General features: G+C 42.6%; 1 protein-coding gene across 2 annotated transcripts in view; it reads left to right on the top strand.

The window, feature by feature from the left end:
* Positions 1-23,224, top strand: part of LOC133549120 (filamin-C-like) — a 151,990-nt gene that overhangs the window by 101,248 nt on the left and 27,518 nt on the right. For both annotated transcript variants that reach the window (XM_061894259.1, XM_061894258.1), the window contains 10 exons: positions 8,877-9,033; positions 9,786-9,975; positions 14,181-14,204; positions 14,299-14,640; positions 14,708-14,848; positions 18,567-18,695; positions 19,160-19,333; positions 19,401-19,565; positions 19,639-19,842; positions 23,089-23,224. The exon at positions 23,089-23,224 is cut by the window's right edge and continues 17 nt beyond it. In XM_061894259.1, coding sequence (XP_061750243.1) covers positions 8,877-9,033; positions 9,786-9,975; positions 14,181-14,204; positions 14,299-14,640; positions 14,708-14,848; positions 18,567-18,695; positions 19,160-19,333; positions 19,401-19,565; positions 19,639-19,842; positions 23,089-23,224 — 1,662 coding nt within the window. The remainder of the gene's footprint in view (positions 1-8,876; positions 9,034-9,785; positions 9,976-14,180; positions 14,205-14,298; positions 14,641-14,707; positions 14,849-18,566; positions 18,696-19,159; positions 19,334-19,400; positions 19,566-19,638; positions 19,843-23,088) is intronic.

Genomic DNA, 23,224 nt, shown 5'->3' with positions numbered 1-23,224 from the left:
TAAAGGTTTTATGAGGGTTTTTTTTAATCCCCCCCCTTCATTACCTCATGAAAATTTGAGCTGCAACAATTGGTTTATTCAATGAGAAAAAAGCTTTGACTCATATCCTGTTGCTTCCATTAATCCAAGGGTCGACAACCCAAAATGTTGAAAGACCCATATTGGACCCCAAAAAAATAATAATAAAAAATTAAAAGTCTTATATAAGTGTTATAATGAAGTCAACACATGATATAAGTGTATTTATTAGCTATATTAGCCTACTATCAAAATGACTTTAAAAGTCTTAAATAAGTGTTATAATGAAGGCAACACATGACATAAGTGTCTATATTAGCTACAATTGCCTACTATCAAAATGACTGTGTCTCAGGCTGACCCAAATCTTTGTTGACAAAAATTTGGAAATATAATTTTTATTCTACACATTTTTGCAACATTAGTAAAGGGTGAGATAATTCCTCTAAATGACTGGCTCAGAATGGGCAAAACTGTAGATGTATGTGTCCAAGTTAAAGGAAACAGCAGGCTGTCTTCTTCTAAGGGATTTATAACAATCTATGCAAGCCAGGGTTACGTTTGCTGTGGTCTGGAACAACATGGCACACAAACAACTATCAGAAATGCAGTCATTATTACCTACAGATAATGCGTCATTAGACATGCAGATATAAATTAAATACACAGAGGACATAAGTAAAGTAAATTAAATCAGCTCAAATATAGCTACAAATGAGGCATAATGATGCATTACGTACATAAAGGGGCGGTATAGCTCGGTTGGTAGAGTGGCCGTGCCAGCAACTTGAGGGTTGCAGGTTCGATTCCCGCTTCCGCCATCCTAGTCACTGCCGTTGTGTCCTTGGGCAAGACACTTTACCCACGTGCTCCCAGTGCCACCCACACTGGTTTAAATGTAACTTAGATATTGGGTTTCGCTATGTAAAGCGCTTTGAGTCACTAGAGAAAAGCGCTATATAAATATAATTCACTTCACTTCACTAAAGCCAGCATGTTAGCATCAATTAGCTCGCAGTCATGCACTGACCAAATATGCTTGATTAGCACTCCATATAATAACATCAACAAAGATCACCTTTGTGCATTCCCGCACAGCATAAAACGTTTGGTGGACAAAGTGAGGCAAAGAACGAGTGGCATAAAACACCTCTTTCTGTGAAATTTGTAAATGTAAACAAACTACGGCGAGTTCAAGAACCGGCAAAATTAGTAGGACAAAACGGCGCTCGCCATCAGAGAATCACGTTTTTAATAAAAAACAGCGGGATTTCTAACAATTAGGAAGGTTTGTGTAATGTTGTCCTCCTACAGAAACCCTATTAAAACAAAAATATATGTTTTTCCCCCCCTCGTCTTTTTTCTATGTTTATACATTTTTGAAAAAGCTCCAGGGAGCCACTAAAGAGCATTAACCGTTTGACGAATACAAATCGGTCAAATCTGCATTGCATCGAGTGCCAGGAACTTTTTTGACGCCCAGTTTCCGCTCGGCCCCGGCACTGGAGCGGAGGCCATTATCATTGTGCAGGGGAACAACTGACTTTTTTTCTATTTTTGTATTCGACTCAATGCACACTTGTTAAAAATTGCAATTTCAATGCTGACGATGTGCGTTTATCAGAAAAGACAAGGTTATCGCGAGCGATAAAATGTTTTATTACCTTCCCTAAAACACATTGCGGTAATGAAGCCTGTTTTATCCGATCACGCAATCAAACTGATCAATAAGTAATTAAATAATCCGTAGCTGCGAAGCCCCTAGACCAGGGGTGTCAAACTCAAATACAGAGTGAGCAAAATTTTAAACTGAACAAAGGTTGAACAAATTAACCTTTTAATAGGGACCCAAACAAGTTTTGCATGAAATATTGAACAAGCGAGGCTTATATAACTTTATAGTGACATGGAAAATCAAGTTTCAAATAATACGAATAATTTAAAAATAGCAATGGCATATCAAATCAAATTTAAATAGAAATTGAATGCCTCTTTTCTATTTGCAGCCTTCTCAGGTAAATACCAAAATAAACATTTCCCACGGACTAATAATACATTTTTATATTGTAGCGTCCAGGGAGAGGTAGTACTGCAAGGGGTTCTGTGTATTTGTTCTGTTGTGTTAATGTTGTGTTACAGTGCGGATGTACTCCCGAAATTTGCTTGTCATTCTCGTTTAGTGTTGGTTCACAGTGTGGCGCATATTTGTAACAGTCTTAAAGTTGTTTATACGGCCACCCTCCGTGTGACCTGTATCGCTGTTGACCAAGCTTGCATTGCATTAGCGTGTGTGTGTGTGTAAAAGCCACATGTATCATGTGACTAGGCCGGCACGCTGTTTCTACGTAGGAAAAGCGGACGTGACGAAAGGTTTTAGAGGACGCTTGAGGCAGTGCCTTTAAGGCACGCCCCCAATAGTATTGTCCAGGTGGGAATCGGGAGAAATTTGGGAGAATGGTCGCCCCTTATGATTTTCGTGACGGACACTGAAATTTGGGAGTCTCCTTGGAAAATCGGGGGGGGGGGGTTAGCAAGTATGAGTATTAGCGGTGAATGCGGTGTTACAGCGACACCGCCGCTGTATAACACCGGCGGGCCAGCTCTAATGTTAATTTGATGTTGCCTCAAGGGCCAAATGAAAATACACGGCGGGCCAAATTTGGCCCGCGGGCCAGAGTTTGACACCCATGCCCTAGACCAGTGTTTTTCAGCCTTTCTTGAGGCAAGATACTTTTTTTTATATAAAAAAAAATCCATAGGCACAGAGCAGCCGGCGGTGGGAATTGCGGCTTTCTAACCTGGGTGTGATTTTCTCCTTTTTTTTGGAGTTTTTCCGACCTTTCCTAAATTTCTCTCCCACTTTTGGTGTGCCTTTGCTGGGTGCGTTTTGGTCATGCCGGAAGGAATTGTGGCCCTCTAACCTGGGTGTGATTTTCCAAATTTTTGGGAGTTTTTCCGACTTTTCCTAAATTTTTCTCCCACTTTTGGTGTGCTTTTGTTGGGTGCGTTTTGGAAAAGGCCGGGAGCCCGGGCGGGAATTGCGGCCCTCTAAGATGGGTGTGATTTTCAAAATTTTTTTGAGTTTTTCCAACTTTTCCTAAATTTCTCTCCCACTTTTGGGGGCAGGAATCGCGGCCGTCTAACCTCTGTGTGATTTTCCACATTTTTTGGAGTTTTTCCAACTTTTCCTAAATTTCTCTCCCACTTTTGGTGTGACTTTGCTTGGTGTGTTTTGGTCATGCCGGGAGGAATCATGGCCCTCTAACATGGGTGTGATTTTCCAAATTTTGGGGAGTTTTTCCGACTTTTCCTAAATTTCTCTCCCACTTTTGGTGTGCTTTTGTTGGGTGCGTTTTGGAAAAGGCCGTGAGCCGGGGCGGGAATTGCAGCCCTCTAACTTCTGTGTGATTTTCCAAATTTTTGGGAGTTTTTCTGACTTGTCCTAAATTTTTCTCCCACTTTTGGTGTGCTTTTGTTGGGTGCGTTTTGGAAAAGGCCGGGAGCCGGGGCGGGAATTGCAGCCCTCTAACTTCTGTGTGATTTTCCAAATTTTTGGGAGTTTTTCTGACTTGTCCTAAATTTCTCTCCCACTTTTGCTGTGACTTTGCTGGGTGTGTTTTGGACATGCCGGGAAGAATTGTGGCCCTCTAAAATGGGTGTGATTTTCCAAATTTTTGGGAGTTTTTCTGACTTGTCCTAAATTTTTCTCCCACTTTTGGTGTGCTTTTGTTGGGTGCGTTTTGGAAAAGGCCGGGAGCCGGGGCGGGAATTGCGGCCCTCTAAGATGGGTGTGATTTTCTAAATTTTTTTGAGTTTTTCCAACTTTTCCTAAATTTCTCTCCCACTTTTGGTGTGACTTTTTTGGACATGCCGAGAGCCGGGGCGGGAATTGCGGCCCTCTAACCTAGGTGTGATTTTCCACATTTTTTGGAGTTTTTCCAACTTTTCCTGAATTTCTCTCCCATTTTTGGTGTGACTTTGCTGGGTGCGTTTTGGACATGCCGGGAGGAATTGTGGCCCTCTAACATGGGTGTGATTTTCCAAATTTCGGGGAGTTTTTCCGACTTCTCCTAAATGTCTCTTCCCACTTTTGGTGTGCCTTTGCTGGGAGCGTTTTGGACATGCCGGGAGGAATTATGGCCCTCTAACCTGGGTGTGATTTTCCAAATTTTGGGGAGTTTTTCCGACTTCTCCTAAATTTTTTCCCCACTTTTGGTGTGACTTTGCTGTCTGTGTTTTGGACATGCCGGGAGGAATTGCGGCCCTCTAACATAGATGTGATTTTCCAAATTTTTTTGAGTTTTTCCAACTTTTCCTAAATTTCTATCCTACTTTTGGTGTGACTTTTTTGGACATGCCGAGAGCCGGGGCGGGAATTGCGGCCCTCTAACCTGGGTGTGATTTTCCAAATTTTTTGGAGTTTTTCCAACTTTTCCTAAATTTCTCTCCCATTTTTGGTGTGACTTTGCTGGGTGCGTTTTGGACATGCCGGGAGGAATTGTGGCCCTCTAACCTGGGTGTGATTTTCCAAATTTTTGGGAGTTTTTCCAACTTTTCCTAAATTTTTCTCCCACTTTTGGTGTGCTTTTGTTGGGTGCGTTTTGGAAAAGGCCGTGAGCCGGGGCGGGAATTGCAGCCCTCTAACTTCTGTGTGATTTTCCAAATTTTTGGGAGTTTTTCTGACTTGTCCTAAATTTCTCTCCCACTTTTGCTGTGACTTTGCTGGGTGTGTTTTGGACATGCCGGGAAGAATTGTGGCCCTCTAAAATGGGTGTGATTTTCCAAATTTTGGGGAGTTTTTCCGACTTTTCCTAAATTTTTCTCCCACTTTTGGTGTGCTTTTGTTGGGTGCGTTTTGGAAAAGGCCGGGAACCGGGGCGGGAATTGCGGCCCTCTAAGATGGGTGTGATTTTCTAAATTTTTTTGAGTTTTTCCAACTTTTCCTAAATTTCTCTCCCACTTTTGGTGTGACTTTTTTGGACATGCCGTGAGCCGGGGCAGGAATTGCGGCCCTTTAACCTTGGTGTGATTTCCCACATTTTTTGGGAGTTTTTCTGACTTTTCCCAATTTTCTCTCCCACTTTTTGTGTGCCTTTGCTGGGTGTGTTTTGGACATGCCGGGAGGAATTGCGGCCCTCTAACATAGATGTGATTTTCCAAATTTTGGGGAGTTTTTCCGACTTCTCCTGAATTTCTCTCCCACTTTTGGTTTGACTTTGCTGGGTGTGTTTTGGACATGCCGGGAGCCGGGGCAGGAACTGTGGCCCTCTAACTTCTGTGGGATTTTCCAAATTTTTTGGAGTTTTTCTGATTTGTCCTACATTTCTCTCCCACTTTTGCTGTGTCTTTGCTGGGTGTGTTTTGGACATGCCGGGAGGAATTTTGGCCCTCTAACATGGGTGTGATTTTCCAAATTTTTGGGAGTTTTTCCAACTTTTCCGAAATTTCTCTCCCACTTTTGGTATGACTTTGCCGGGGCGGGAATCGCGGCCCTCTAACCTCTGTGTGATTTTCCACATTTTTTGGAGTTTTTCAGACTTTTCCTAATTTTCTCTCCCACTTTTGGTGTGACTTTGCTGGGTGCGTTTTGGACATGCCGGGAAGAATTGTGGCCCTCTAACCTGGGTGTGATTTTCCAAATTTTGGGGAGTTTTTCCGACTTCTCCTAAATTTTTTCCCCACTTTTGGTGTGACTTTGCTGGGTGTGTTTTGGTCATGCCGGGAGGAATTGCGGCCCTCTAACATGGGTGTGATTTTCCACATTTTTTGGAGTTTTTCAGACTTTTCCTAAATTTCTCTCCCACTTTTGCTGTGTCTTTGCTGGGTGTGTTTTGGAAATGCTGGGAGGAATTGCGGCCCTCTAACATGGATGTGATTTTCCAAATTTTGGGGAGTTTTTCCGACTTCTCCTAAATTTCTCTCCCACTTTTGGTGTGACTTTGCTGGGTGTGTTTTGGACATGCCGGGAGGAATTGCAGCCCTCTAACATGGGTGTGATTTTCCAAATTTTGGGGAGTTTTTCCGACTTCTCCTAAATTTCTCTCCCACTTTTGGTGTGCTTTTGTTGGGTGCGTTTTGGAAAAGGCCGGGAACCGGGCGGGAATTGCGGCCCTCTAACCTGGGTGTGATTTTCTAAATTTTTTTGAGTTTTTCCAACTTTTCCTAAATTTCTCTCCCACTTTTGGTGTGACTTTTTTGGACATGCCGTGAGTCGGGGCAGGAATTGTGGCCCTCTAACCTGGGTGTGATTTTCTACATTTTTTGGAGTTTTTCAGACTTTTCGTACATTTCTCTCCCACTTTTGCTGTGTCTTTGCTGGGTGTGTTTTGGACATGCCGGGAGGAATTGCGGCCCTCTAACATAGATGTGATTTTCCAAATTTTGGGGAGTTTTTCCGACTTCTCCTAAATTTCTCTCCCACTTTTGGTGAGCCTTTGCTGGGTGCGTTTTGGAAAAGGCCGGGAGCCGGGGCGGGAATTGCGGCCCTCTAAGATGGGTGTGATTTTCTACATTTTTTGGAGTTTTTCCGACCTTTCCTAAATTTCTCTCCCACTTTTGGTGAGCCTTTGCTGGGTGCGTTTTGGTCCCACCTCCAAAAAAACATGCACCTGCGGATAGGTTGATTGGCAACACTAAAATGGCCCTAGTGCGTGAATGTTGTCTGTCTATCTGTGCTGGCCCTTGACTTGTCCAGGGTGGAGACCGCCTTCCGCCCGAATGCAGCTGACATAGGCTCCGGCGACCCCAAAAGGGACAAGCGGTAGAAAATGGATGGATGGATGGTAGAGATGCGCGGGTAGGCAGTTATATCATCCGCAACCGCATCACCAAAGTCATCATCCACCCACCGTCCACCCGAACCAACATTTTATCAGAACCGCAACCGCACGCCACCTGCCCGTTAAAATACATCAGAAGTCGGCCACCTTTACCACTCAAAGAGCTTTTTAAACCCGTTACACAGAGTAAAGAAGACAATGGGAGCCGCTAACGTTCTCGCGAATATCCAATGGTGTTCATCCTGATGACAAGACTAAGGGCGGGCTGTGAAGCCAATGCCTTTGACACCTTCAACAACATGTACACACCGATTGTTAGTCCAGCAACATGTTGCATGCAGCTTCCGTAATCACATGTACAAGATTGAAAGGCATACTGGGTGATACAGAGTACACTGATGGTTGTGATATAAACAATTTTAACACGCTTACTAATATGCGCCACGCTGTGAAGCCACACCAAACAAGAATGCCAAACACATTTTGGGAGAACATCCTCACATTAACACAACTTAAACGCAACACAACAAATACCCAGAATCCTTTGCATCCGTGACACTACCTGAATATATTTTACACCCCCGCACCCCCAACCCCGCCCACCTTATCGACGCACGGGGGGTCTGGGGGGGGGCGTGGTTTGCTGCTAACGGGGTGTATAAAATAGTCAGAAAGTGTCATGGATGCAATGGATTCTGGGTATGTGTTGTGTTGCGTTTATGTTGTGTTACTGGGAGGATGTTCTCCCGAAATGTGTCTGTCATTCTTGTTTGGTGTGGCTTCACAGTGTGGCGCATATTACAAAGTGTTAAAATTGTTTATATCACAACCATTAGTGTACTCTGCGTCACCCAGTATGCCTTGCAGTCGTGTGCGTGTGTCTGCGGAAGCCACACACAACATGATACTGGACTGACAAGCATATCGTACATGTTGTAGTAGGCGACAACACAGCACGCCCTAATACCTTTTAACTGGGTGACTGCCGGCAGTCATTCTAGAGAATGTTTGCGTCTTCTATTGTCTTCTTCGTTTTGTGACACGGGTCCTAAATGGCTCTTCGAATGGTAAAGGATACCGATCCCAGAACCATGTATATCAAATATTTCCGAATGGTTCAACCGCCACCCGCCCGAATCTAATTAAAATCTATTTTTTCGGGCTTCACGGTGGCAGAGGGGTTAGTGCGTCTGCCTCACAATACGAAGGTCCTGCAGTCCTGGGTTCAAATCCAGGCTCGGGATCTTTCTGTGTGGAGTTTGCATGTTCTCCCCGTGAATGCGTGGGTTCCCTCCGGGTACTCCGGCTTCCTCCCACTTCCAAAGACATGCACCTGGGGATAGGTTGATTGGCAACACTAAATTGGCCCTAGTGTGTGAATGTGAGTGTGAATGTTGTCTGTCTATCTGTGTTGGCCCTGCGATGAAGTGGCGACTTGTCCAGGGTGTATCCCGCCTTCCGCCCGATTGTAGCTGAGATAGGCGCCAGCGCCCCCCGCGACCCCGAAAGGGAATAAGCGGTAGAAAATGGATGGATGGATCTATTTTTTCGTCATGTCACCTGCCCGACCCGCGGTTTATCCGCGGACTCCACGGATGAGACCGCAAACCGCGCATCTCTAATGGATGGAATATCGGCAGTCCGATATTATCCGACATCTCTAATTATTATAATTACCGATTTGCAAAAAAATACATATTTTGGGACCAATTAAGTGACCACAGTGATTGAAAATACACTGCCCTAGACCTCAAAAGAATTCCTTCTGCCAAAAGTTTAACAAGCAAGTGAGAGAGATAATGTCCCCCCCCCCCCTCATGTTTGCTGCTAAAAAGGCTCCAGGGACGTGGTTAAGACATCATTGAGAAATACATTTGGCGTACTCGGAGACCTTTAAAATAGGGGAACAATAGAATATGCGGAGCCTGTTAAGCAGATGTGTCCTCGTATTTTTTGCCCGGTCTTTTCACACACCTTCGACCATTCATCATCAGCACCAGCTTGTGGTCTATTATCTGCCAGCCAGAAGTGTTCTGTGTATTTATCTCCCACCCCTTGTATTATCTCTGCCATCAACAGTCCTTTCAAGGTAATGTCTCAGCCCGGGCACGACGCCAGCAAAGTCCGTGCCAGCGGCCCCGGTCTGGACAGCAAAGGAGTGTCGGCCAGCCTCCCCGTCGAGTTCACCATCGACGCCCGCGACGCCGGAGAGGGGCTGCTGACTGTGCAGATTCTGGTCAGTCCCACGACGACACGAGCTAGGGCCTGTTTTTACGAGACGTGGACTGGTGTTGTTCCCATACCAGTATTTGGTAGCACTTTAGTATTAGGAACACGTTCCAAGTAACGAAGACTTAATTTAGAGTTATTTGGACACTAGGGGAACATAAAAGGGTTAAGGTTACTAATACGCAGGGACTATTAGTTAATGACCTACTTGTTGTATAATAGAATAAGGCATTAATAAGTACTTAATAATGACTAATTAAGAGCCAATATGTTCCTAATTTGCATCTTAATAAGCAACTAATTAATGGTGAATATGTTCCCCATGTTAAAGTGTTTCCCAATATTTTAGTACCGGTACAGGTACCAAAATGTATTTCGATACTTGTCGGTACTTTTTCTAAGTAAAAGTGCATTATTGGCTTTATTTGAACAAAAAAATCTTAGCAATAATAAATATTATTGCTAAGATTTTTTGTGCCCACCTTATTGACCGTGTGAGCAGCTTTGATAGCTCCAAAGCCCCGTTTTGAGTAATCTGTTAGACTTTTCAAGTTTGTTGTGAGGTCGTTCCATTCTTTTACAGCTTTATTTGTTTATTATTGCAAGTTTGTCCTTAAATAAAATAGTGAACATACAAGAAAACAGTTTTTTTAGTAGTAAGTAAACAAACAAAGGCTCCTAATTAGCCTGCTGACTAATTAGGATGCTCAGTACTTGAACTCGAAATGCCAAAATAAGCCGACGTCTATGTACTGCCAGGACCCGGAGGGCAAGCCGAAGAACGCCAGCATCCAGGACAACCGGGACGGCACCTACACCGTGTCCTACGTGCCGGACTCCATCGGCCCTTACACCATCACCATCAAGTACGGAGGGGATGAGATCCCTTACTCCCCTTACCGCATTCAGTCCCTCCCCACGGGAGACGCCAGCAAGTGTCGACTCACAGGTGAGCGCATTGATTGGTCGTAAACAAGACGACCACGACGTATCCCACCAATATTTTACGACAGACCAGCGTCCTCTGCAGTGTATATCTGTTTTTTGGTCTATTTCTTTTTCCTGAAGTCATAAATTTTGTTAAAAAAATAAATAAAAAAAGTAGCCCCGCTTTGCCGCAGAGGACGCTGGTTCTCAGGAGGATGTGCGCCATAAAAGTTGTTCATCCTAGCAATAAAAAGGTCAGCTTAGATGAAACTGGCTTTAAAATGGCGTTGAATCCAACCCTTGTTTCCTTCCAATTTTAGACCAGTTGACTACTGCAATCAAGATTTAAATAACTAGGAGTAGCGTATTTTCCAGACCATAGGACGGACTGCGGATGAATAATCTAATTTCAATCATTTTTCATATATAAGGCGCATTAAAGGAGTCATTTTATAATTGTTATTTTCTAAATGTAAAAGACTTCCTTGTGGTCTACATAACATGTAATGGTAGTTCTTTGGTCAAAATGTTGCATAGATAATGTTTAGATCATCTTCAAGCCGCTTTCTGACAGTCACTTCCAGATGCGGCGTTTTAATGGGCGGGTCTTATTTACGTGGCTCACCTTGAGCAGCGTCTTCTCCCCGTTATCTTTGTTGTGGCGGTGTAGCGTGCAAGGACGGGAGTGGAAGGAGTGTCAAAAAATGGCGCTGACTTTGCCTCCATCAATAACGGAGCAGCATCTCCTCATCCGGAAACAACAACAACACCCGAAATGTGTCCCGCGAAATAACGTGCGACCGGCACTCTCTAATAACTAAAGTTCCTTGAGTGAATAATGTAAAGTCACTACACAGGTATGTTTTAGCGCTTTCATGGCGAGTTTACAGACAGATATAAGTAAGACATTTTTTTGTACTTTATATTAGAAATGGTAACAGCGGAGGATGAATGTCCCAAAACAAAAAGATAGAGAAAAAGAAGAAGCTTATGGACTACAAAGGCGGATGAGCGCAAATTTTCAGGATTTATGCAGATCCCAAATACAGATCTGCAAGTAAGAAAAGTTACTTTTTTTATTGCGAGACAAAACGCCGGATAATATGTCTTACCTTATACACACACTATAATAATACTCGTAGTTTAACGCGCCGACAATCCATCAAGCGGTGTGGCTTCATAGCTTACCTAAGTCGTACTAAAACATTTTGATAGAATTTTGAGTACCGTGTGTAATGTTCTATGTTTTCAATGGAACATTTAAAATGTTGGTGTCGTTTACTTGAGTCATATCGCCATCGTAGTGCAGTTTACAAGTATCTCTTATGTTTGACTGCCATCTACTGGTCACACTTATCATTACACCATAAAATAGCTTCGAGGTGGGTAAACTCAACCAAACGCACTCTTTACATTAGGCGTACCGGGTTATAAGGCGCACTGTCGAGTTTTGAGGGAAAAAAATAGATTTTATGCGGGCCTTATAGACCGTAAAATACGGTAAGTAAGAACTTTACATTACTTTGTATTAGAAATGGCAACAGCGGAGGATTAATGTCCCATAACAAGAAGATAGTAAAAAAGAAGAAGCTTATTGACTACGTCGTCTCCACGGACTACAAAGGCGGATAAGCGCAATTTTTCAGGATTTATGCAGATCCCAAATACAGATCAGCAGGTACCGGAAGGTAAGAAAAGTTGCTTTTGCATAATATTGCATAACAAAACGCTAGATAATGCACACCATAATAATACTCCTATGTTGAAGCACATCAAGCGGTGCGGCTTCATAGCTTACCAAAGTCGTACTAAAACATTTTGATAGACTTTTGAGCACCGTGTGTAATGTTCTATGTTTTCAATGGAACATTTAAAATGTTGGTGACGTTTACTTGAGACGTATTGCCGTCGTAGTGCAGTCTACACGTATTTCTTATGTTTGACTGCCATCTACTGGTCACACCCTGTACCAAATAAAATAGCTTTGAGGTGGGTAGGCTCAACCAAACGCACTCCTCACACTAGGTTATAAGGCGCACTTAGAATCCTTCGAGAGTGCGCCTATATTATGCAGATCCCAAATAAAGTTCAGCAGATAAAAAATTTGCTTTTGCATAATATTGCGAGACAAAACGCCAGATAATATGTCTTACCTTATACACTCAACATAATAATACTCGTAGTTTAACGTGCCGACAATCCATCAAGCGGTGAGGCTTCATAGCTTACCTAAGTCGTACTAAAACATTTTGATACATTTTTGATCACTGTGTGTAATGTTCTATATTTTCAATGGAACATTTAAAATGTTGGTGTCATTTACTTGAGTCATATCGCCGTCGTAGTGCAGTTTACAAGTATCTCTTATGTTTGACTGCCATCTACTGGTCACACTTGTCATTACACCATAAAATAGCTTCGAGGTGGGTAAACTGAACCAAACGCACTCCTTACATTAGGCACACCGGGTTATAAGGCGCACTGTCGAGTTTTGAGGGGAAAAAAAAGATTTTAAGCGCGCCTTCTAGACCGTAAAATACGGTAAGTAAGAACTTTACATTACTTTGTATTAGAAATGGCAACAGCAGAGGATGAATGTCCCATAACAAGAAGATAGTAAAAAAGAAGAAGCTTATCGACTACGTCGTCTCCACGAACTAAAAAGGCGGATAAGCGCAATTTTTCAGGATTTATGCAGATCCCAAATACAGATCAGCAGGTACCGGAAGGTAAGAAAAGTTGTTTTTGCATAATATTGCATAACAAAACGCTAAATAATGAACACCATAATAATACTCCTATGTTGAAGCACATCAAGCGGTGCAGCTTCATAGCTTACCAAAGTCGTACTAAAACATTTTGATAGACTTTTGAGTACCGTGTGTAATGTTCTATGTTTTCAATGGAACATTTAAAATGTTGGTGTCGTTTACTTGAGTTATATCGCCGTCGTAGTGCAGTTTACAAGTATCTCTTATGTTTGACTGCCATCTACTGGTCACACCCTGTACCAAATAAAATAGCTTTGAGGTGGGTAGGCTCAACCAAACGCACTCCTCACACTAGGTTATAAGGCGCACTTAGAATCCTTCGACAGTGCGCCTATATTATGCAGATCCCAAATAAAGTTCAGCAGATAAAACATTTGCTTTTGCATAATATTGCGAGACAAAACGCCAGATAATATGTCTTACCTTATACACACAACATAATAATACTTGTAGTTTAACGCGCCGACAATCCATCAAGCGGTGCGGCTTCATAGCTTACCTAAGTCGTACTAAAACATTTTGATACATTTTTGAGCACTGTGTGTAATGTTCTATATTTTCAATGGAACATTTAAAATGTTGGTGTCGTTTACTTGAGTCATATCGCCGTCGTAGTGCAGTTTACAAGTATCTCTTATGTTTGACTGCCATCTACTGGTCACACTTGTCATTACACCATAAAATAGCTTCGAGGTGGGTAAACTCAACCAAACGCACTCCTTATATTAGGCGCACCGGGTTATAAGGCGCACTGTCGAGTTTTGAGGGAAAAAAAAAGATTTTAAGCGCGCCTTATAGACCGTAAAATACGGTTAGTAAGAACTTTACATTACTTTGTATTAGAAATGGCAACAGCAGAGGATGAATGTCCCATAACAACAAGATAGTAAAAAAGAAGAAGCTTATCGACTACGTCGTCTCCACGGACTACAAAGGCGGATAAGCGCAATTTATCAGGATTCATGCAGATCCCAAATACAGATCAGCAGGTACCGGAAGGTAAGAAAAGTTGCTTTTGCATAATATTGCATAACAAAACGCTACATAATGCACACCATAATAATACTCCTATGTTGAAGCACATCAAGCGGTGCAGCTTCATAGCTTACCAAAGTCGTACTAAAACATTTTGATAGATTTTTTAACCCCGTGTGTAATGTTCTATATTTTCAATGGAACATTTAAAATGTTGGTGACGTTTACTTGAGACATATTGACGTCGTAGTGCAGTCTACACGTATCTCTTATGTTTGGCTGCCATCTACTGGTCACACCCTTTACCAAATAAAATAGCTTTGAGGTGGGTAGGCTCAACCAAACGCACTCCTCAGACTAGGTTATAAGGCGCACTGTCGAAGGATTCTAAGTGCGCCTTATAGTCCGGAAAATACCGTTCTCCGGTGGAATACAATCAGCACTATTTCTCCAGTAACCACCATGACATTTTCCTTTGCAGTGTCAATAGGAGGACACGGCGTGTGTAAGTGACCCCTTTTTTATTTTTCAAACCATCGCTAGAAAACCGTCTTCTCCCTGCTCGCGCTCACACCTTCTTTTTTTTTTCCCTCCAACAGCGGGCCTTCAGAAGCTGCAGACCTCAGAGGACACGGTCATCACAGTGGACGCCAAGGCCGCCGGCAAGGGCAAGGTGACCTGCAAGGTCCTGACCCCGCAAGGGATGGAGCTGGACATGGACGTGGTGGAGAATCGTGACGGGACCTTCGACATTTACTACACGGCCCCTGAGCCTGGGAAATACGTCATCACCATTCGCTTCGGAGGGCAGAACATCCCCAAGAGCCCCTTCCATGTGGTGGCCTCAAATGAGCCCGTGGCCCCGCGGGACACCGTGGATCCTCTCTTCAGGCCCGTCAGCTTCCTCGTGCCCTTCATGCCACAGCAAGGAGAGATATCAGGTGCGACTAACGCCACCTAGGGAAAGTAAACCTCACGCAGGCACTCACCAAACTGCCTGTTTTTTAGGTGAGGTGCGGATGCCTTCAGGCAAGACTGCCCGTCCGCACATCACCGACAATAAAGACGGCACCATCACAATCAAATACCAGCCCACGGAGAGAGGACTGCACGAGATGGACATCAAATATGAAGGCAACCACATTCCAGGTCAGAAAAAGCTGTAAAGATGGGAAATGGGATTACCTAAGGTCGTGGTGAAAAGTTAACATACACTTGTAAAGAACATTAGGTCATGGCTGTCTCGAGTTTCCAATCATTGCTCATTTTTTTGTGATAGAGTGATTGGAGCACATAACTTGTTGCACACATCCATCCATTTGCTACCGCTTATTCCCTTTTGGGGTCACGGGGGGCGCTGGCGCCTATCTCAGCTACAATCGGGCGGAAGGCGGGGTACACCCTGGACAAGTTGCCACCTCATCGCAGGGCCAACACAGATAGACAGACAACATTCACACTCACATTCACACACTAGGGCCAATTTAGTGTTTCCAATCAACCTATCCCCAGGTGCATGTCTTTGGAAGTGGGAGGAAGCCGGAGTACCCGGAGGGAACCCACGCATTCACGGGGAGAACATGCAAAAAAAACATTCATAAAGTATGGTTCTCTTATGAATTTATTATGGGTCAAATGTATACAGCAGGGCTTCACGGTGGCAGAGGGGTTAGTGCGTCCGCCTCACAATACGAAGGTCCTGCAGTCCTGGGTTCAAATCCAGGCTCGGGATCTTTCTGTGTGGAGTTTGCATGTTCTCCCCGTGAATGCGTGGGTTCCCTCCGGGTACTCCGGCTTCCTCCCACTTCCAAAGACATGCACCTGGGGATAGGTTGATTGGCAACACTAAATTGTCCCTAGTGTGTGAATGTGAGTGTGAATGTTGTCTGTCTATCTGTGTTGGCCCTGCGATGAGGTGGCGACTTGTCCAGGGTGTACCCCGCCTTCCGCCCGATTGTAGCTGAGATAGGCGCCAGCGCCCCCCGCGACCCCAAAAGGGAATAAGCGGTAGAAAATGGATGGATGGATGTATACAGCAACATATCAATTTTAGTGATGTAGAATAGTCACAATCAAAATAAATTAGCTTCATGTAGGGGTATAACTGTACAAAAATTTTTGTTTCAGTACGTACCTCGGTTTAGAGGTCACGGTTTGGTTAATTTTTGGTACAGTAAGACATACTTGCCAACCCTCCCGGATTTTCCGGGAGACTCCCGAAATTCAGCGCCTCTCCCGAAAACCTCCCGGGACAAATTTTCTCCCGGGATTCAGGCGGCCGCCTCCAGCTCCATGCGGACCTAAGTAAGGACAGCCTGTTTTCAAGTCCGCTTTCCCACAATACAAACAGCGTGTCTGCCCAATGATGATATAACTGTAAAAAGATCGAGGGCGAGTTCTTGGTTTCTTATGTGGGTTTATTGTTAGGCAGTTTCATTAACGTCCTCCCAGCGCGGTAACAACACACAACAACAGCAGTCACGTTTTCGTCTACCGTAAAGCAGTTCGTCTGCCGTAAACAGCAATGTTGTGACCCTCTTAAACATGACAATACTGCCATCTACTGTACATGCATATGGTTAGAAAAATAGTGACAGAGAATAGAACAAGGATGGACAATTCAAGATTCAAGATTCTTTATTGTCATATACACAGTTAAACAGACAGTTTGCCGTACAATGAAAATCTTACTTTGCTAGTCTACCCTTCAACCCTTAACTCAACAATGAGTAGATGAGTGATACTGTATGTGTGTGTATATGTGTAAATAAATGAACACTGAAATTCAAGTATTTATTTTATATATATATATATATATATATATATATATATATATATATATATATATATATATATATATATATATATATATATATATATGAATGAAATACTTGACTTGGTGAATTTTAGCTGTAAATATACTCTTCCCCTCTTAACCACGTGGTCAGATGAAAACAAAAATTGAGCTGTTTGGCCACAATACCCAGCAATATGTTTTGGAGGAGAAAAGGCGAGGCCTTTACTCCCAGGAACACCACACCTACCATCAAGCATGATGGTGGTAGTATTATGCTCTGGGCCTGTTTTGCTGCCAATGGAAGTGGTGCTTTAAAGAGAGTAAATGGGACAATGAAAAAGGAGGATTACCTCCAAATTCTTCAGGACAACCTAAAATCATCAGGTCTTGGGCATAGTTGGGTGTTCCAACAGGACAATGACTCCAAACACATGTCAAAAGTGGTAAAGGAATGGCTAGGGTTAAGGTTTTAGAATGGCTTTCCCAAAGTCCTGACTTTAATGTGTGGACAATGCTGAAGAAGCAAGTCCATGTCAGAAAACCAACACATTTAGCTGAACTGCAGCAAATTTAGTCAAGAGGAGTGGTCAAAAATACAAGCAGAAGCTTCTGGATGGTTACCAAAAGCGCCTTATTGCAGCGAAACTTGCCGAGGGACATGTAAGCCAATATTAATTTGATTAATAATAATATAATATATTATATATAATTATATATATATAACATAAGTAATTTGATTAATTCAATATCTCTCTACTAACTCACCAGTGCCTCCATGGAAATGCCCCCCTCTACCTCAAAGAACTGCTCACCCCCAAATCCTCCACACCAGTGGTCCCCAACCACCGGGCCGCAAAATAATTTTCTTATACATTTTTATTAAATAAAATATATATATATTTTTTTATTTTATTTTTTTTTTTTTATTAAATCAACATAAAAAACACAATATACAATTACAATTAGTGCACCAACCACAAAAACCTCCCTTTTTCATGACAAAAACATCCCTTTTTGATGACAAAGTGGTCAATTAATTTGTCCCCCGGGCCGCGGGACAAATTATTAAGCGTTGACCGGTCCGCGGATACAAAAAGTTTGGGGACCACTGCTCCACACGACACCTCCGCTCCAAACAGGCTAACCTCCTCCAACCTCCACGGACAAAGCTACGAACTATGGGAGACCGGGCTTTCTGCTCCGCTTTTCCCAGTCTGCGGAACACTCTCCCTGACCACCTGAGGGCACCTCAGACTGTGGATGCTTTTAAAAAAGGCTTAAAAACACGTATTTAAAAAAAAAGCCTTTTGACAGACATGCATTAGGTTTTAGCTATTGGAATGTTTCTAGTTTTATATTTTATTCATTTTTCTTATGTTATTATTATTAATATTAATATTTTTTATTTTGTTTACACTGTGTCACTTTGAGGTTGTTTGCTCAATGTAAAGTGCTTTTTTTAGAAATAAAATCTATTATTATTATTATTATTATGAACATTGCTGTATGTATACTTTTGACCCAGACATTTTCAGTAGACCCATAATAAATTCATAAAAGAACCAAATTCATGAATGTTTTTTTGTGACCAACAAGTACCTGCTACAATCACTCTATCACAAAAATAAAAATAAGAACTGTAGAAATTATTAGAAACTCAAGACAGCCATGGCAAGTGTATGTAAACTTTTGACCACGACTGTACACCAGGTTATGTTATCCTCAGATATTCTGGTTGAAGTTATTTCTAAAGTTTAATTTTATGTTCAGCAATCTGCATGAAATGGTCTCGGGGGATTTCAAAGGAAATGTAACTATGACAACTTCTTTAATTAGCGTGAAATAAAACAAGCGTTACCCAAGTCATAGCATTGTGTTACCTTCGCACTTTTTTTATGCATCAACTCGTGTTCATCACGGCGTCAAACAATTTCACGCCTTGGTCCACTTAATCACTTGGGACCTTCATAAACAATAATAAACTTATTGCCCGTCACCAAATGCTAATTAGAACACAATCGTTGTAAACTGCTTAGCCTTTGTTTTTTGTTGTTGTTTTTGGGCTGACAGGAAGCCCGATGCAGTTCTTTGTGGACGCGGTCAACAGTGGAGTGGTGTCGGCCTACGGTCCAGGTCTGAGTTACGGGATGGTCAACAAAGCGGCCACCTTTACGGTGATCACCAAGAATGCAGGAGAAGGTACAGACGAATTGGCAATTTTTGGGGGGGGGGGATTTTGCCTATCGTTCACAATCATTATGAAGGACATGACAGATGGATTTTTTTAATGCATTCTAATTATTAAATTAATGCGATCAAAAGTCTGCTAACAATGGAGCCTATGGATTCCTACTCTATTCTGCCTATAAAGCCCCTAAAAAATCATCCAAACACCTCCATTAGGGTTTTATATACATGATGTAAGTATATATGTAATGTAACATTTATAATAACATGTAATATATACACGATGTAAGTACTATTGGCGCTTTTTGAATGGTTATTTATCAGACTTTATCGACAGAATAAAGGAGCTCCCGTTGGCTTTGGTATAAGCAGACTTTTATTTACGTTTGTAATGATTGTGAACGACAATGCAATTTTCCTTCGAAGTAACACAGACCGAAGGTGCATGTGAGGAATGTGTTCTTTTCCTCTGTCAGGCGGTCTGTCGCTGGCAGTGGAGGGTCCCTCCAAGGCAGAGATCACCTGCAAGGACAACAAGGACGGCACCTGCACCGTGTCCTACCTGCCTACGGCGCCCGGAGACTACAACATCATTGTCAAGTTTGACAACAAGCACATTCCCGGCAGCCCGTTCACCGCCAAGATCACCGGTGAGAGAAATGGATTATTTCTGCCAGCTGGCAAACATCTGAACACAACGTCTTCTGCCTTGTCAAGGGGACGACGCCATTACCAGGACGTCGCAGCTGAATGTGGGCACGTCTGCCGACGTGTCGCTCAAGATCGCCGAAACGGACCTGAGCTCGCTGAGCGCGAGTATCCGGGCGCCGTCGGGCAACGAGGAACCCTGCCTGCTCAAAAGGCTGCCCAACAGACATCTTGGTGGGAAACCGTCGGAACAAACAACCTCGCTTCGTGCTTCCGCGTGACTTCTCTTCCCTGTTTTGCCCGGCAGGTATCTCCTTCACCCCGAAGGAAGTTGGCGAGCATGAAGTGAGCGTGAGGAAGAACGGTGTGCACGTGGCCAACAGCCCGTTCAAGATCATGGTCGGCCAGTCAGAGATCGGCGAGGCCAGCCGGGTCAAAGCTTTTGGCAAAGGCCTGGTGGAGGCGCACACCTTCGAGATGGCGGAGTTCTTTGTGGACACAAGGAACGCAGGCAAGTGCTAGAAGGAGAAGAGTCCAGAGTCTCAGGGCGTTCAATCCATCGCAACTGGACCGCTTGGTTGGTCTGGGTAAACGTTTCGCTTCGTCAGTTCGTGGTCATAGACGTAGATTGGTCAGCTCTAGTCTTACACTGGTCAGAGCTAGTCTTAGATTTATATTGGTCACATCTAGTCTTAGACTTAGATTAGTTAGTACTAGTCTTACACTTAGACTGGTCAGAGCTAGTCTTAGATTTATATTGGTCACATCTAGTCTTAGACTTCGATTGGTCAGTACTAGTCTTACACTTAGACTGGTCAGTACTAGTCTTACACTTAGACTGGTCAGAGCTAGTCTTACACTTAGATTGGTCAGATCTAGTCATAGACTTAGGTTGGTCACATCTACACTTTGACTAAGATTGATCAAATCTAGTTCATGGACTTAGATTGGTCAGATCTAGTGTTTGACTTACATTGGTCAGATCTAGTCTTACATTTAGACTGGCCAGATCTAGTCTTACACTTAGATTGGTCAGATCTAGTCTTGGACTTACACTGGTCAGAGCTAATCTTAGATTTAGACTGGTCAGATCTAGTCTTAGACTTAGATTGGCCAGATTTAGTCTTAGACATATATTGGTCACATCTAGTCTTAGACTTAGATTGGTCAGTACTAGTCTTACACTTAGACTGGTCAGAGCTAGTCTTAGATTTATATTGGTCACATCTAGTCTTAGACTTAGATTGGTCAGTACTAGTCTTACACTTAGACTGGTCAGAGCTAGTCTTACACTTAGATTGGTCAGATCTAGTCATAGACTTAGGTTGGTCACATCTAGACTTAGACTAAGATTGATCAAATCTAGTTCATAGACTTAGATTGGTCAGATCTAGTGTTTGACTTACATTGGTCAGATCTAGTCTTACGTTTAGACCGGCCAGATCTAGTCTTTCACTTAGATTGGTCAGATCTAGTCTTGGACTTACACTGGTCAGAGCTAATGTTAGACTTAGACTGGTCAGATCTAGTCTTAGACTTAGATTGGTCAGATCTAGTCATAGACTTAGAATGGTTACATTTGGTCTTAGACTAGTCAAATCTAGACTTAGACATAGATTGGTTACATCTGGTCTTAAACTTGGATTGGTTGGATCAAGTCGTAGACTTAGATTGGTCACATCTAGTCTTAGACTTAGATTGGTCACATCTAGTCTTACACATTTATTGGTCAGATTTAGACTTGGGCTTAGATTGGCCAGATCTAGTCTTAGACGTAGATTGGTCACATCTAGTCTTCCACTTAGATTGGTCAAATCTAGTCTTAGACTGGGCAGATATAGTCTCCGACTTAAATTGGTCACATCTAGTCTTACACTTAGATTGGTCAGATCTCGTCTTAGTTTGGTCAGATCTAGTCTTAGACTTAGACTGGTCCGATCTAGTCATATACTTAGCTTGGTCACATCTAGTCTTAGACTAAGATTGATCACACCTAGTCATAGACTTAGATTGGTCAGATCTAGTCTTAGATTTAGATTGGTCAGATCTAGTCTGAGACCTAGACTGGTCAGAGCTAGTCTTACACTTAGACTGGTCAGAGCTAGTCTTACACTTACATTGTTCAGATGTAGTCATAGACTTAGGTTGGTCACATCTAGTCTTAGACGTAGATTGATAACATCTAGTCATTTAATTAGATTGGTCAGATCAAGTCTTATTCTTATATTGGTCAGATCTAGTCTTACACTTAGACTGGCCAAATCTAGTCTTACATTTAGATTGGTCAGATCCAGTCTTAGACTCAGATTGGTCAGATCTAGTCTTACACTTAGACTGGCCAGATCTAGTCTTACACTTGGATTGGTCAGATCTAGTCTAAGATTTAGACTGGTCAGATCTAGTCTTTGACTTAGATTGGTGACATCTAGTCTTGCACTTAGATTGGTCACATCTAGTCTTAGACTGGAAAAATCTAGTCATAGACTTAAATTGGTCAAATCTAGTTTTAAACTTCGATTGGTCATATCTAGTCTTAGATTGGTCAGATTTAGTCTTAGACTTAGACTGGCCAGATCTAGACTTACACTTAAGATTGTTCAGATCTAGTCTTAGACTTAGATTGGTCAGATCCAGTCTTAGACTCAGATTGGTCAGATCTAGTCTTACACTTAGACTGCCCTGATCTAGTCTTACACTTACATTGGTCAGATCTAGTCTTGGACTGGTCAGATCTAGTCTTGGACTTAGATTGCTGACATCTAGTCTTGCACTTAGATTGGTCACATCTAATCTTAGACTTGACAAATCTAGTTTTAGACTTAGATTGGTCACATCTAGTTTTACACTTTGATTGGTCATATCTAGTCTTAGACTTAGATTGATCAGATCTAGTCAGTGACTTAGAATGGTTAGATTTAGTCTTAGACTTAGACTGGTCAGATCTGGTCTTAGACTTAGATTGGTCAGATCTAGTCTTAGACTTAGATCTGTCAGATCTTGGTTGGTCTTGGAAGACGTTTCGCTTCATCAGTTCATGCTCACAGACTTAGATTGATCAGATCTAGTCTTAGACTTAGATTGGTGACATCTAGTCTTACACTTCGATTGGTCATATCTAGTCTTAGATTGGTCAGATTGAGTCTTAGACTTAGACTGGCCAGATCTAGACTTACACTTAGATTGTTCAGATCTAGTCTTAGACTTAGATTGATCAGATATAGTCAATGACTTAGACTGGTCCGATTTAGTCTTAGACTTAGACGGGTCAGATCTAGTCATAGACTTAGATTGGTCACATATAGTCTTACACTTAGATTGGTCAGATCTAGTCTTAGACATTAATTGGTCAGATCTAGTCTTAGACATAGATTGGTCAGATTTAGTATTAGACGTAGATTGGTCAGATCTAGTCTTAGACTTAGATTGGTCAGATCTAGTCTTGCGGTTGGTGCCAAAACCCCAAATATTTATACTCCAAAAACCAGGAGGGTGTGCCTGGGCAAGGATAATTTTGCCCCTATTGTAGTGAGATACCAACAAGCAATCCTAACTTTTAAAGTTGAAGTGTAATTTCCCCTCGTTGTGTGGCAGAACCATCGCTGTGGATCAACTACTACCAGTCCGAAATAGTCAGAATCCTCCGCGTTAGCATGCCACTCACTTGTAAACAAATGGCACAAATGGCCTTGTGGTCACCTTCTGTGAGAACCTTCATAGCCAAGAGTCTAGACCTTTACGAGTCTTTTTGTCCTTTTAGGTTACGGTGGACTCGCATTGTCCATCGAGGGTCCGAGCAAAGTGGACATCAACTGTGAAGATATGGAGGACGGGACCTGCAGAGTCACCTACTGTCCGACAGAGCCTGGAAATTACACCGTCAACATCAAGTTTGC

This window comes from Nerophis ophidion, linkage group LG03 (genome assembly GCF_033978795.1).
Source record: "Nerophis ophidion isolate RoL-2023_Sa linkage group LG03, RoL_Noph_v1.0, whole genome shotgun sequence".
Lineage (NCBI taxonomy): Eukaryota > Metazoa > Chordata > Actinopteri > Syngnathiformes > Syngnathidae > Nerophis > Nerophis ophidion.
Note: the sequence above shows the minus strand (reverse complement) of the source record. Positions and strands in the feature narration are given on the sequence as shown.